This window comes from Idiotropiscis lumnitzeri, chromosome 7, assembly GCF_059441095.1.
Source record: "Idiotropiscis lumnitzeri isolate Australia: NSW breed Sydney's pygmy pipehorse chromosome 7, RoL_Ilum_1.0, whole genome shotgun sequence".
NCBI classification, from domain to species: Eukaryota; Metazoa; Chordata; class Actinopteri; order Syngnathiformes; family Syngnathidae; genus Idiotropiscis; species Idiotropiscis lumnitzeri.
Window position 1 is genome coordinate 3,362,991 of NC_142397.1, and position 15,537 is coordinate 3,378,527.

The 15,537-nt window shown below is 42.8% G+C and overlaps 2 protein-coding genes and 1 long non-coding RNA gene across 9 annotated transcripts in view; 2 read left to right on the top strand and 1 right to left on the bottom strand.

Annotated features, from left to right (window-relative positions):
* Positions 1-405: 405 nt before the first annotated feature.
* LOC148333096 (uncharacterized) lies at positions 406-2,314 on the top strand. 2 transcript variants are annotated; one of them, XR_015844270.1, is made up of 2 exons: positions 406-1,015; positions 1,093-2,314. It is a non-coding gene; the product is annotated as an uncharacterized LOC148333096 (long non-coding RNA). The 2 variants fall into 2 exon arrangements; XR_015844271.1 differs by having other exon boundaries at positions 406-1,006.
* Positions 2,315-11,366: 9,052 nt separating this feature from the next.
* On the top strand, positions 11,367-12,479 carry LOC148333097 (V-set and immunoglobulin domain-containing protein 10-like 2). Its single transcript, XM_088301391.1, has 2 exons — positions 11,367-11,430; positions 12,127-12,479. The coding sequence occupies exons 1-2, from the start codon at positions 11,367-11,369 to the stop codon at positions 12,477-12,479; spliced, it is 417 nt and encodes a 138-aa protein (XP_088157517.1).
* A 37-nt stretch (positions 12,480-12,516) lies between these two features.
* cdon (cell adhesion associated, oncogene regulated) overlaps positions 12,517-15,537 on the bottom strand; it is a 50,350-nt gene continuing 47,329 nt past the window's right edge. For 5 of the 6 annotated variants that reach the window (XM_088301384.1, XM_088301387.1, XM_088301390.1 and 2 more), the window contains 4 exons: positions 15,227-15,501; positions 14,996-15,075; positions 13,294-13,571; positions 12,517-13,180 (listed from right to left, as the gene is read on the bottom strand). In XM_088301384.1, the coding sequence (XP_088157510.1) occupies positions 13,035-13,180; positions 13,294-13,571; positions 14,996-15,075; positions 15,227-15,501 (779 nt within the window). In that variant the 3' untranslated portion in view covers positions 12,517-13,034. The remainder of the gene's footprint in view (positions 13,181-13,293; positions 13,572-14,995; positions 15,076-15,226; positions 15,502-15,537) is intronic. The other variant, XM_088301385.1, reaches the window with a different exon arrangement.

The following is a 15,537-nucleotide window of genomic DNA, read 5'->3' on the forward strand; positions in this document are numbered from 1 at the left end:
ATTATAGAAGGACTCAGTCAATGTCAGATTTTTTTGTGTTCAGTATTGGTGGCTGATACCAGCACCATCTACAAGTGCAGGATACCTTAAAATAAAGCCGTATCGGCCTGATACCGAGTGTACTATTTAGCCATTTCTAAATTTTGCTTTCATCACGTTATCAATATTGATTCTGAACTCATCTAGATCCAAGGAACAGTTACGTGCTGTTATATTACGTGGCTGATGGTTTCTATAATTGCAATATGATAGTGGTGGTATTAAGAAGTGGATTATATTGGGTAAGTCCCCACTGAAGGCCAAGAAACCAAATGCACTGGCCGCCACTGAGCTGTGCAAGACAATTCGGATCAAGTTGCAAACTCTGTTAGTGGGCTAAATATAGCTAGCCGGGATATGGGAGCTCCACCACGCAGGCTGCGTGTGCGTGTGTGCATTTAAAGCCGTAGCAGCAGCAGCGTTATGGCAACCATACATGCAACAGGCTGCTGGCTTGTTGTCATTGTCGACTAACCACGCACGCACGCACACGCATGGCGGGGAAGACGAGCCAAGAACCGGACGCGCAAACACGTCACACCGGTTCTTACTCGCCAGGCTGCGTGGAACATTTTCTATTGACGATTTCCCCCCAAAAACAGGAATTTTTGGCACCACCGAAAAGTAAAATAAATAAAACGTCAAGTAAAATCGCGTGTAAATGTCATGAGATATGACGGTGTGAATAACAACATAACAAGTGAACGTATGTCCACACCGGTTGAGCGTGGAAGTGTCAGCCGCCTGTCACCTCACACGACTCGGCGTAGCTTCACGTCCGCTTCCGCCGTCTCCCCAATTAGCTAGCCGACAAGCTAATCCGAAGCAGCGCTCACGGAGCACGGCGTGGTTAATGGCATCCGTCAGGCTCGGCGTGAGCTCGGCCGACTGCCTCTTCCGTTGCCCGGGGCGGGAGTGTGGGGCTTTTTTCGAGGGACGCTGGCCGGTGGCATGGAAGCCCACTCCGGTGAGCTGTGTGCGTCAGATGCTAACTCAGCTAGCATGCTAATTGACGTCTGCGCTCGCTAACTCAACTTTTTTTCCAACCACCAGCAAACATTTCATTAGATATGACAAAAAAACAGCAAAGTTTTCTCTTTAACAACACAGTGACTTGAGCGGAACAGTTAGCGGTAAAACATGCGGCGTACTCTACCCAATCTGTCTGCTCTGTGACACCCGAGGAGGAGGAGGAGGAGGCCGACGTCAGGGGCCGACATTCCCCGGGGGTGGAAGCCGCCGACAGCGCTCGCTGAGTCGGCTCGCGTCGCAGCCACGGCCGCTTCACAGCTCGCTGGAGTGGAGAGCGGGAGGGGGGTGTTGAGGCGAGAGAGTGGGGGGTGACACGGGAGGCTCGCCCACCACGCAGCCTTCAGCTAGCAATGCGCGGCTTGGCACGTCTGACTGGAAGTTTGGGCTGAAATCCGGAGACGCGTCGCCTCGCCGCGGTTCATGCCTCCCCGGCAGGATGAGCTGACAATCATGCGAGTGTCCACACGGGTATCCGTAAGTCACTGACGAGTGTCACTGGGTGGACTTCCCATAGTGACACTCTCTGGACACCTCATTAGGTACACCCGCACTGTCTTCAAAAAAAAGAAAAACGAAAAAAACGGGCTTTTGGCATCCTTAATTGAACTCAGGCCCATATTTTGGAAAGCCACCCAAAATGTCAGAAAAAGTCACTATTCTGATATAATGATGATCTCGCCTCGATGTCTTTATAATTGTATTTAAGTGTGTGTGTGTGTGTGAGGTGGTTGTGTTTAGTTGAACATCAAGTTAATAATTGTGTTGAATGCGTGGCAACAGGTGGGTGTACCTGCAGGTTAATTGTAACTTCTGCCATCTAGTGGAAGAGCAGTTCATTGTTCTTGTCACTTTATATGTCACTGGCATGAGGAAATTAACGAACATTCACATTCCTTATTTGTAGTAAATAATGTGGAAATGTGTAAGTAACATACATTATCTAAACAAAAAGAATCAATAAACTAGATAAATATATCCATAGTGCATATACAACACCGTTATATATTTTAATTTGTCTATGCCATGTTTGATGAAGTTTTCTTCATCAGAATGAAATGATTATAATGCACTCTCACCATAACCCTTGGCCAAAGATTATTTAATACCTCCTGTATGTAAAGTACCAATAAAAAGAAAGCTATGGTATTATTTTTTTGTATTTTTTTATGTATGATTGTATTATCATTGTTATTAATATTTTCATGTTTGAGCTATATGTTTTGAGTAAAGATTTCCTCCATCACATTGTACATTCTATTTTATTTGTATTGATTTGCTTTTATTTTGCCTTCTTTTACGCTGTCATCTGCATCCAAGTCGGCAATGTTTTTGCAATAAATAAAATGGCCAATTAAATAAAGTGTGTCTAGAAAATCGTCCATGCTTATTTTCTACTTTGTGTTATTTATATGTATTAAATTTAATAATGAACCCAATATTTTAATCGAAATTGTGTCACAATAGTTCTATTGTATTGTATTTACTAGATATCTGTTTGCATATTTTTAATCACGAATAAATAACACGTCTAAACTATTTTTATTAACCAGTTTCAGGGGGGATGTCTAAATTGATGCAAGAAAGATTATAGGACGTCTCTTTGATGATGATTAGTATCTGTTTAAACATTAAAAAAAAAAAAAAAAGAATTACACATTGTGTACTCAGAACGCCCCCCACATAGCCTCCGCTATCTTAATGTTAGCAAAATCTCCACAGGCACGCCGGCTAACAATTAGCATCTATATGGCGATGTTGTTACCTTTTAGCGACATATCGGAACGCTAACAGTGGGGCAACACATGTAGACCGACAATGCAACAATACTCACAGGCGTATCTTCTTTATCCTCTGAGAAGAACGGCCAACATTACTGCCACACTGTCAAGCTGAGAGAGGAGCTGAGTCTCCAGTCCGCAATATCCGCATATCCGTCTTATACTGCTCCCTGGTGGCCAAGGCGGGCACATCTGAATGAGGAGGAAGGCCAAGCAAGGACATCATATCAGATACGGTCATGCGTTGTGCTGACGTTAGCCCTGTTCAACGGATATATGGAGAGCAAATGTTATAACTGTGTGATTTTATACAGTGTGGGACGAAGCGAAGGACGCCCATTGTGGAGGAAACATTTTTGACTGGCAAATATGTTTGAACGTACATATTTGCAAGTACGTTTGAAAATATTTATTGGCTAATTGCTACAAACATAGCAATTTTTCCCATAATGCCACAGGATATTGATTTGTGCATGTGCGAATAAAAAAAAATGGTGTACATTATACCTGTACACAAAAAAATAAGTATGTATTCATAATTTTATGGTTTACTGCGTTTATTTAATTTTTGAAGGAATTTGTAGGATGCAAGCCAAAATCCTAAAAAATATCTACGTATTTCTTTTGCTTGAGCATGCCCGTGATGCACCCTGTGGCATTATGGGAACTATTTTTACTCCACATACTGTTGAATGCAATAATTATTAAGAAAAATATGAGTTAAAAAGTGAACTTGGGGTGTCTTGGAAAGGCTGCAACAGATTCATTTTTTTCCCGTTCCTTCAATTGTGTGAGATATGAAGATAAGTAGACAGATAGGATAGAAATTGTTGCGATGTATCATAATGTGCCTCTGCAGGAGGATGAAGATGGCTTGCAGGCAGATTTGTTTGTCATCATAAACATGTCATCCACTTTATGCGCGTCCATCACGTTTCCCACTGGTATGTGGCGAGCATCAATTAGAGTCGGAGAATTTTTTATTTTTTTTTTAGGGGTGGGGGGGCGAAATGAAAAGAGCGATGGAAGGTCAGAAGAATGCATGGCGACAGAGGATGAGAGAGTGAAGTCATGTTGTCATGGAAACTGGCACGGATGTTGAAGAGACAAACAAGAATGTCAGTGGGGCTCGCTGCGGGAAATGAACGCAGAAGTGCGTCCTTTAGGGCGGAAGTCCAACAAAAGACATGCGCTGCGTAGACAAAAGTATCCGAACTTGCTCTTTGAGTTATTTCATTAATATCTGTCATGTAGACAAACAAGCATTCGAACTTACATTCACAACAGGGTTAGAATCATTTTAGATTTTTCATTATAGTTTATTTTGATCTTGTTTTGACTTGTGTTTTTTTTTTTTTTCCCTTAGTTTAAATTCATTTATAAAACAGGTTTATTTGTTTTTATTTTTTCTAAAATGCTTTGTTTTAGTTTAGAATTTATTAGTTTTAGTATTAGTTGTATTTATTTTGTTTTTAAATATATGGTGTATTTGTCGAGTGCAAGACTAAAAAAAGGGGTTAGGTTTTTCAACACACACACACGCACGTGCCTACACACACACACACACGCACACACCCCCCCACACACACTATGTATATCCAGTATGCTAAAGAAAGGTGTACTCTCAGTCCGAAAGAATGCTTAAGTGTCCTAGTGGGTATTGGCTACAGATGATGATGACGATGATGAGGAAGAAGCTGATGGTTTCCATGGTGACACGCTTGCCCTTCTGTTGCCTTTGTGTGTGTGGAGCCACTTTACCTGCAGAAACGTCTCTGTTCACTCTCTCTGTTTTCTGCATAATTTAAGATTGCCATTTCCTCACTATCTCAAATGACAATTTACATTTTTATGACGTACACGCCCAATGTCCTGATGCTTTTATGTCAAACTACCTTATTTTTCTTGTGGGTAGGCAAGAGATTATATTTTGCAAGATAACAGACACGAGCACTTTTGCCTCACGCAATAAAATCAAGGTAAACACACTGATGTGTTGAGAAACACTCACACACCCACGAGCACACTTTCGCACACACTCTCTCACGCCCACCCACTAAGACAACCCCTCCGAAACACACACGCGCGCACACGCACACGCACACACCAAACACACTCGCTGTCTCTCTTTCCAAGCATCAATTTTAAAAAGCAGCGCCATTAGTTTTGCTGCAGAGGACGCAAGCGGCCACTAGATGGCAGCAGAGATTATTTATTTCTACAGTTGACACAGGCGCGGAGAAGGCTCCTGATTAAGTTTCCAGCTTCCCAACTGCTTGTTTTGCCTCCGAGACAACTGTCTGGTTTTCAAGTTGGTTGCCCCTATAACTAGTATCGCAAATCTGAGCGTGACTGACTCGTCATAACTACCAATTCTAATATTAAGCAAGGGAGGTTCACTTACTTTTTTAATTCTCTGACAGTTAGCGTGTTAAAAAGTGCAGAACATTTTATGATGTGATAATTTTTTTAGACTTCCTCGCTCCCTGGGTGCCAAATGTTCATTTTTATTCCATTACAAGGCCCTTCTTTCCTCTGTTTTATACATCCCACAATGCACTACGGAGAGTTTGGCATGCAGATGAATCTTGTAAAAATGTGGAATTGAAACTTCAAACCAGATGACTAAGCTGTGAGTAAATTGAGACGAGATGGTCATTATTGCAGAATGTTTACTATTTCGGATTGTTTACTTTTTGTGATCTTTTCGTCGGGTGGTAAGCTTTTGAGATGCTTTGAAAAGAACTCGAAAAATATTTCAAAAGGCACAGGAAAGGTCTCACACCGAAATTCCGACTCACATACAAACTAATTCACTCACTCACTCACTCACTCACTCACTCACTCACTCACTCACTCACTCACTCACTCACTCACCATCTCCCAACAACACCACTCCCCTAATTCTCTCTGGCGCTAACCAACAGTTTCATCCCGCAGAGCCACGGCCCACTCGCCATTGCTCCAACACGTGGTTGTGTGAGCCAGCGGCTCCGGCAGCGGCAGCGGCAGTGGCGGCCGTCCACATCTGGAGCTGCCACAAGCTTCTCGTTAAATGGCCGAGGAGGCAGCGAGGGAAGCGGGGCCATCCAAATACCACATTCACGTTGTCTCACACACGCGCGTACACACACACACACACCCCTGCTTTCGTGCACACGCAAACGCACACAGGCGGTTTGTTTAAGTGTGTATGAGGATCCACATGGAGATATACGATCTGCCCCCCCCCCTCCCCTAACCACACCCCACTCCACCATGCCCCCGCCCAGTCAGTTTCTCTGTAATTGATCCCAGACTGGACATTGGCATTCATATCTTCCTTACTTTATCTTCCAGACAAGACTTCTACTGCTTCCAGATGCCGACACCACTCTTGAGAACTCGAAAGTTCAAGTTAGTTTTCCGGGGAGGAAAAAAAAAAAAAGAAAGAAACTGTAATGCTTTAATGTCATCCAAAAAAAGCTGGAAGCAAGACGAGAAGCCGACACAACCGGGGGTAGACTCCATACCTGGGAATTTGCTTTTACTGTCTTTTACTTTTATAATGTTCCCATTCCCGATTCTCTTCCAATAGCATCAAACAAGCAAAAATGTTTGCTGCTCATCATAAAACTTCACAAGTTAAATAAATCATCATGTCTCTGGCTGATGCCAAAGCCGAAATCAACAGAATTCACTTGATCTTTTTTTTTTTCCCTTAGTCCCGTGTCACACGTTCGTATAGTAGCTAAGCAGAAATTGTAGGGCTCAAAATTTCACTGAGTCACAAAAGTCCATATACTGTAAATGATCTTATGTTTACAAGCACTGGCTCTGAAACCGCTACGTTACAAATGCCAAATATTTGTCATCTTTATGGTTCGTTCAACGTATAAAAATCCCCCAAAGTCTCCGGATCACGTCCGATCGTGAAACGCTGAAAATATAAAGCTCGGCGTTGCAACACTCAAATGCAAGCGAAATCTGTCGAGCCCGACTGGAGCAACACAACTGACTTCTACTCATAATATTTTTATGATCCGAATGATGAGAGCAGGAACAAGAGCAACATTTATTTTGACCGGCAAGGTTCGTAAAGCGCTAAACGTGCGCTTCTCAAACTCGAGTCCCCGGACAGGCCGCAGGTTGGGTGTTCCCAAAAGAATTTTCAATAAACGAGTATTTATCGTCATTCATCGTTATATAATTTAAAAAGCGCCTCCCTACCTACATATGGGGACCAGCGCACCAATTAGGGGGACACGGGGTAGTTATGTTTAATTGGCATGAGAATTATGAGGGGGGTCTTTGAAATATTCCTCCCCCGTAAGCGCTCCTTGCAGCCACCCGAAAACAAAATGCTTATCAGAATCACGATGTACCAGCACCCACACGGGCACACTTGAACTTGCTTTTTACCATAGAGGTGGTCCCTGCCTGGTGCATGTGGGACGATAGTGTGGCGTGGAAGTGCATTGCGCGCGTTGGGAGGCCGTAATGTGTTGCCCAGATACAGTCAGAGTGTCTCAGTCTGCTCTCTCATCTGCTGCCAAAACCAAAAAAGTTCATTTTGACCGAGACGGATATGCAGTAGGGAGCACCTGAAAGACTTTACTCAGTCTCTATAAGCTTGTTGCTACACCAATCATGCTCTGACCGTCTGAGTGAGTAAGTGAGTTAGTTAGTTAAAATGAAGAACAGATTATTAGTTAGTTATATAGTTAGAATGAGGAACAGATTGTTAGTTAGTTCGTTAGTTAGTTAGTTAGTTAGAATGAGGAATTGATATACACTTAAATAGTTAGTTAGTTAGTTAGAATGAGGAACGCATAGTTAGTTAGTTAGTTAGTTAGAATGAGGAACATATAGTTAGTTAGTTGGTTAGTTAGAATGAGGGATTAATATACACTTAGTTAGTTAGTTAGTTAGTATTTTAAGGTGTTCGTTGTTGATTGAGTTAGCATGTGGCTATGTGAGATTTAGTTATTTACTTAGAGTGTATGCGTTTCCGTATTAGCTACAATTGGCGACTTTGAATGAGTGAGTTAGTAACATGGTGAGTTAGTAGGTAAGTGAGTTAGTAGGTTAGTGAGTGTGCATGTGAGTGTTACTTTGTTGGTAATGCTGTGTGGATTTCTGTGTTAATTACAATTTGTGACTTAGTATGAGTAAGTGTGGGCGTATGTGAGCAATTAGAACTTTGTAATTAGAGAGTTAATGAGTGAGTATGTTAGTGAGTGAGATCGTGATTGAGTTAGCATGGTAGTTAAAATTTGTTGTTAAGAAAGTGAGTTAGTTGCCTATTGATATACTTTGTAGTTGGTGAGTGGATTTGTGTGTTACTGAGTGTGATCGTGAGTTTATTTGCTACTTTGGGAGTTAAACAGTCAGTCAGCGAGAGGGGTTCAAAGTGTTTTTTTTAACTTTACATGCAATGTTTTGTATATGTTTTTTTCCCACCAAATTGTTGCAATCAGGAGGCTATGATTGAAAAGAATTGTGTTTTACCAAGTTGATATTTCATGACATTTTATTATCATGCATCAAATCCTATGAACTACATAAACAAGCCCCAATAAGATTTTCCAAATTCTTAGTGGCTATAAATAAGAGATAAAACTATGATGAAATGAATTTCAAATGATTTAGAGTCATGTAATTGGTTGCGTGTCACAAGCTTCATAGCCAGAACAGCGTTAATGCCAAAGAAAAGGATTTGTAAACGGTGCCTGCTTGTTTGTGTTGACTTCATGCAAACAAACCCAGTTAGTTTGCATCTGGAACTCGTTTCAACTGTTGAAATATAATAACAATAAATGAGCCAGTGGGGCTGATGATTTATTTTCATTGAGACAATCCTGAACAATACGTTTGTTGTTCCTCCTCCATTTCTGACGTTCATGCTAGGCTATCACGCTGACGTCTTCATTAGGCAAATTCAACACAGCAGTCCGGAAGCGTGCAAATAAAATGCAACACAATTTTTTTGTTGTGGTTGTTGTTGCTGTTGTTTTTTGGCAGCTTTGTACGGCGCAGATGAAACTGATTTTAACAAGAAAATATGGCCTGAAACTTACTTTTAAGATTCACTCACATTACTAATTGTCTTGAGTCTTTGGGCCAGCCAGTGCAATTCATGGATTTTTCAATAAAAAACAGGCTAGTTTACATTGACACCACAATGTCGAGGGGTTTGCACATCTGCCTCACAGAATTGAGGTTTGGGGGCTCCAATCGCAGTTCTCCCTGTACTTATGTGGGTTTTTTTCGGGCTACTCCCATTTGTTTTTTATATACTTATAATGAGTGTCAATTAAACGTGCAATTTCACTTTTCGCAGGCTCTTCCCAATCCCCTGCAAATAGCAGGGGTCCACTGTACAGTACTGCCTTGAGATAAGAGTGACCCGGCATGCGAGTTTACTTACTAACATTTTACCCTTAAAATTTAAAACAGTGCGTGTAAATGTATCGATTCAAGCATGTGCGACCACTAAATTAGCTTTTTTCATCTTTTTAAAAAAAATCTTGAATATGTTCAAATTAAATTCTGCTCTATTCTTAAGGCAGTTTATCAGTCATATAATGAAAATGAGGGGGAAAATTTCAGGTTAGCCAAATAAAGTCTGGTTATGGTGGCTAAAAAAGGCTTCAAGGTGATTAATGCCTCTTTCAAATTAAGTTTACAGTCACGCTTAACAGAAACCTCTACACCATACATAAAATAAATTAAATTCAATTAAGAACGACGCCCCGCTAGCTTAATGCTAACTCATAATGTAAAACGCCATTGGCGTGCTAAAGTTTAGCATCGTAGTCGCGGTTTTACAACCCTTTAAGCCACGGATGTTTAAACATAATTGACGCAGTTGGAATAACAATGACACATTTAGTCATATAGTATAATAATACTCACGTGTATGTACTGGTTATCCTCCATGAAAAACTACTAATATTATTCAGTAGGAGTTAAGTTACTCTTCTTCTTGTCTCCATATGAACGTATGATACAGTACTGCCTCCCGGTGGCCAAAGCGAGCACATCAGAAGGAGCAGCACAATGAATTCGATCACAGAATTAAATCATTAACTGTTTAATAATTTACATTTTATTTAATCGTGTGTCTACTCTATGCTTCAATAAAGTAAAATATTCTGAAGTGCAAATTTAGGGGATTAAATCACACACACACACACACACACACACACACACACACACACACGCACACAAATTCGCTTGCTCTGGTTGGTCACTGTACCATGTGGTCCCAATAACAGCAATACAGAACGAACGATTCTTGCATCAGCACCTTTTTTTCAAATCTTCAATGAGTTTTCGCGCCATGCTGTTTAATAAGAAGCAAGTATTTCATGCGTTTTGTATTTAACTCTCTTGCTCCTAATAAGCAAAAAGCCTTGGTGACTTTTTTTAATGACTTTTAATTAATAAAAAGGTTTAAAAACTGCCGTAACCATGGCAACACACGTTTTTTTTTTTGTTTGTTTTTTTACAGAATCGCAAGCTACCGTTCATAGGGACCCCAGTGTGAAAACCACCAATGTAACGTGTCCTTATGTTGACATCCTTTTGTTTTGGCATGGACCCCACCAAACCATGACCCCCATCCCATCCTTTCCTCCTTCCCTACCAAGCCACACTGCTTAATCGGCATGCTGTTTGCAGCTGGAACGCTTCTGCTCCATTTCAGGGACCACACATCAAGATGTACTTTTATTAGTCATTGTGCCTGTCGGGGTACAAAGCTTTGTCGTAGGGGTGGTATCCTCACCTGGTTTTGGTTTCACACTCTTGACACTCGACTCCATACTGGGACGCTTGGTAACGAAATCTGGGAGTATATATAGAATAATCTGTTGCAGGCCATCATAAAAGTAGATCAAGTCAGTTCAACATTCTTAACATTTAGTTTAATATGATGTTGCAAAGATTGACGTTAGTTTTGTCTCCAATTTGAGCAAATTTCAGTTGTTGTACAAGTGTAGAAAAGAACTTGTTCACTCTCAAACGGTAAAGTGTGTGTGCCGTTGGTGCTGCAGGCCAACACGTTTGCGTGGTATCATTTAGGTTTACAGCATGTTTGTCTATAAATAGTGAGCGGTGGCTCCCCGGGCCCAAAGCAAGTCAAACTGTGAGTGCTGACTAATTAGAGCCTTCTCTTGTGTCTCGGCACGCCTCCATGAAGCAACTTCACGGGCCGCTCTCAAGTTTGAAGCCTGGAGCACCTTGATGGCTGATCGTCGCTCACCTCTTCACACTGCAAACACCAGAATGTGTTTGTTTTTTTGCAACCCAAAAACATGCTGTGCAGTGTCCGCCAAAAAACACGAACATGTCAACTCGTGTTCTCTCATGACAACACAACGTACAGCAGGTGATTGAATAAAACATGAAGTATCGCGACACTTTCCACCCTCACGACCAACCTGCTGCGCTATTAAATATTTTAGCAGGCAGCTCAAACACGTCCCACAAAGAGTCAACGGCAGAGAGAAATTGCGCGCGCGGTGTGACAGAATGTTCTGGACGTTTCCTCCAGTCTGCCTGCTGGCCACCTGGATTCTGCTTCTTCCACTTCAAGGTGAGCACTCGAGAGACATTACAGCGTTCCGACACACCTTTTTGTCAAAATGATAAACCGCCTCCAAGGTGATCCAACGGGATGCATCCAACAAGCCCAAGGCAGATGAACTGGCACATTCCGGGCAAACTGAAAGGTCTCTTTGCCAAGATACTTATTGACGTGTGACTCAACTCATTTTCTCAGAAATTGCACCAAGACCAAAGAGAGAAGTAATCCATCCAAGCGTATTATTGCAATACAGTAATAGGGAACTTGTTGCATACCTTGAAAAAAAATTTAAGAAACAAAATGCCACCCATGCAATGTTGATAATTGCATGTATTCATAATTTATACCCGAACTAACCGTATAAACTAAAAAATATGGTCCTAAAACATAAATTCAAACTCACCATGTAACATTTCTCAAAAAAAGAAATGGTTTACAGATGATTTGACAAACAAACTTGATCAAACACACCCATTCTCTAACTTTCTAATTCACTCATTACCACTCTAACGAGCAAACTCTGATGCTCTAACTCATGACCTAAATCCACCTGACTCAATCATTCACTAGTCACCCACTAATTAAATCTCTCTTTCACTCACTCACTCACAATGTAACTCTCACTCACTCACTCTAAATGCAACTCTCTCTCACTCACTCACTCACTCACTCACTCACTCACCAACACCGTTGTTGTACCCTCAGCTCTGGATCCTTTCGACTCAGAGGAGGTGAAGTACATAAACTTCAACGTGACCGCGACCTCGGGGGCCTCGGTCAGCTTGGACTGCGGCACCGACCCGCCCTCCGTCTTCATCTGGGGCTTCACCAGAGCCGGTTCGGACATCAGCGTGGCTCTGGTCTATGACTACGGTCACGGTCCCAAACTGCAGGCTCGGCCGGATGGCGTTGTTGGCGTGCGCGTGCCCGCCAACAACTCCGCCCTGGTGGTTGAGGAAGTGCGGCGAGAGGCGCAGGGCACGTACACCTGCCAGGCTTTGTACCACGCGACCAGGATGACCTTCTACTCCACCAGGCTGGACGTGGAGGATGACTGATGATGACCTCACACCGATGCAAATAAACTCACAGAAATTATTTGTTAAAATGACTCGCACTCTGTATTCAATTCACAATTCACACTCATTCACTCACACACACGCGTAAACAGACATACACGCACAACGATGTCATATGAGGAAGGAAGGCTGACAGTGTGTTGACTAACTCTTCCTTATCTTCTCTTTATATTATTACAAAATTTTACAAGTCGCTAAATCTCCAAAACACAAAACAGTTCTCAGGCAAATCAAACAAACAAAAAAAAAAGCATAAATAATATAAAAGACTGACAACTCTGTTCTTTGACACAGATACATTCATATGAAATAATAGTTTACTACTAGAAAAAAATAAATAAGTCATCTATGAAGTCTTTGGGAGTTCCGTCTCAGTCTCTGGTGGCCGCGACAGTTTGTTGGCCTTGTCGGACAAAGTCCTCTCTTATGTCCTCTGACTGTCTTCTTTCAGGTCCTCCGACTGTCCTCTCTCGGGTTCTCTTTATGACATCGCCACAGTATCCCCGCTCCGCCACCCACTGTGCCGCAGGGACCTCAGACCTCCTGGAGGCTGGCCTGGATCAGCTCCCCCCCGCCGGACATCCAGCCGGGCTTTTCGTCACAGTCCGAGTCCGGAAGGCCTAGACTGTCCCAACACAGCACCAGACCGTCTTGATTTGCGCAGTCCAGATCCTCCTCTGCTGCACACATGCACACGCATGTCAATTGTGAATTAAATCTATTTATTTCTTTTGTTTTGGAAAACTTCATCTGTTAATGACATGAATATTTTTTTTTTAAATATTAGAATCACCTGTGTCATCTGCCAGACATTCCGTGTTCTCTCCGTCAAGACAACACGAGCGCGGCGAAGGCGACGACACTCGGCGCTCGTCGGGCAGGTGCGCGGCCTCGAGGTCGTCGACTTCATCAGGCCGCCGCTCGCCGGCGGGGGTGTGGCGGTGGCGGCACGGAGATGCCGCCGTCCGGTTCAGAGGAACCATCTCCAGACCGTCCTGCTGGCACGGCGCCACTCGGTGCATGAGGGGAAGCGTCCCACCGGACAGGACGCCGTTGGTCTTGTTGTAACACCTGGAAAGCCGCAAAGAAACACACGTTTGCAAGCGCAATAAAGCTGTGGAGCCAAATGCAAATGTATTGTGCTTAAATAGAAAATTAACTGGCCTTAACAAATGTTCTGTACTGGATTAGAATCTTCTTCTTCTTCTTTTTTATTTATTTGAATTTTTTCGCAAAGAAGTCAAGTAGGATCTATAACATCAATGCTCATCAGTACACCACTAATATGAGTCATTCTACCCAAAGGATAAAGACTATATTATCTGCAAAACCATCACCGTGCTGAATCGTGTGTTCAATCTGTTGTTTGAAGAGTAAAAACATTGCAACATAGATGCTATTTAGCGTTAGCATTAAGCTAGCTGGGTCTTTCTTAAGGCAGTAGTTTGGTTGCTTCATGTACAAAAAAGTATTTTTTTGTTATTTTTGGTTAGTTTGAAAGGAAACTTCACCTGGCAGTGGCATCAAATAACGTGAAGACTGGCCTTAGAAGAATTATTCAATATTTGTCGTACAGCCGCTTATTGTAAAGTGTGTATCTACGTATTTTTTTATTATAGCAGAGAAAACGGACTAAAAAAAGTCTGCGGTTCTGTTTATGTTCAAAATCCACAGGAGCGTCCTTGCGTAGTACGACACTTTAGAAGTCCTCAAAGCCGCCATGAATGTTGGAATATTTGCAATCGCATCCAAAGAGCAGAATCGGGTTTCGCCACGCTTCCTGCTATCGGAACAAGGCTCCCCGACCGTGATCCTCGTTTTCTTTCTCGCCGGCGTAAATAAATAAACAGCAGGCTCATTAGTGCGGCTCGTGTGTTGGCTGGTTGCACACGGGGTAAACTGTGATGCCGCCGAGCCTTGAGCACATAAACAGGAGCAGCATGGTAATGTCGAGCGCAAGAGAGAGAGAGAGAGAGAAAAAAAAGGCAGCTGGCCTCGCTCCCGACGACACGCTATGTGACAAAGTCCTAAACAGACCACCGTAAATGGACTTGATGGAAACGTCAAAGCTTCTGAAGCAGGTGCGTGTTGGGTGCTTAACAAGATTAATAACACCAACCCTAGTCATGTCCCTCATTTTTGTAACCCGAATCTTAGTTTAAATTGCAACCCGAACTACGAACTTTAATCTTGAACCCTAACTCTAAAACTTAATCCTAGTCTGTATTTGAAGTTGAACCAGAACCCAAATCCCAACCGAATGAAGAGTTCAAATGCAAAGGAATATGTCTGTGTATGAAATGTATGAAGACATATTGATTAATAGACTCGTTAAAATGCACCAATGTAGCCCACAAGAGGTGTTCCACAAGGCTCCGTTCTCTTCCCATTACTGGATACAAAAAATTGATTCGACTTCAGCTGCATCTAACATCTTATGCCATCCAAAATAAATTGTGTTCTTGCATGACTACATCCCCGCGAGTAAACGTTACCTGTTATTGTTGCACATGTTCTGACAGCTCACACAGTCTGAAGATTCCGATTGGGGAAGAGCTGTGTACATGCCGCCGCCCTGCGAATAAAAACAACAATGTTGAGTGGGGATGAAGACATCTAAAGAAAGACAGTGCTTCTCAAATGGAGGTCCCACTTGTAAAATAATTTGTAATCAATTATTTTTAGAATAAAAAAAAAACAGAACCCCTCAAGGGTTCTGCACTCACATTGTGGTGGTGGTGAGGATGGGACAGAGTGCCGTCGTGGCCGTGGGGGTGTCCGCCCGGGTAGAGGCCCCCGTTGCCGTTGTGCAGTGGCAAGCCGTTGGGATGTTTGTGATGCAAGTGGTGGCACCCTGAGGGTAACATGCCGCCGCCCCCGCTGTGCCCGTAACCCCCGTGGATGCCGCCATTCATGCGGCCGGAGCCGGCCAACGCAGTGTACTCTAGAACGTGTCCGTTTATGTCAGCCGGCTGGTACAAGTAACCCGGAGGGTCGTATTCTGCAGGAGGAAACAAGGAATACCACAAGGCTCACT

Bases quoted from the DNA above. Each gene is read 5' to 3' on its own strand.
- LOC148333097 (XM_088301391.1), top strand. From the start codon at position 11,367: ATGTTCTGGACGTTTCCTCCAGTCTGCCTGCTGGCCACCTGGATTCTG. The intron at 11,431-12,126 runs GTGAGCACTCGA...TTGTACCCTCAG, and splicing joins TCTGCTTCTTCCACTTCAAG to CTCTGGATCCTTTCGACTCA.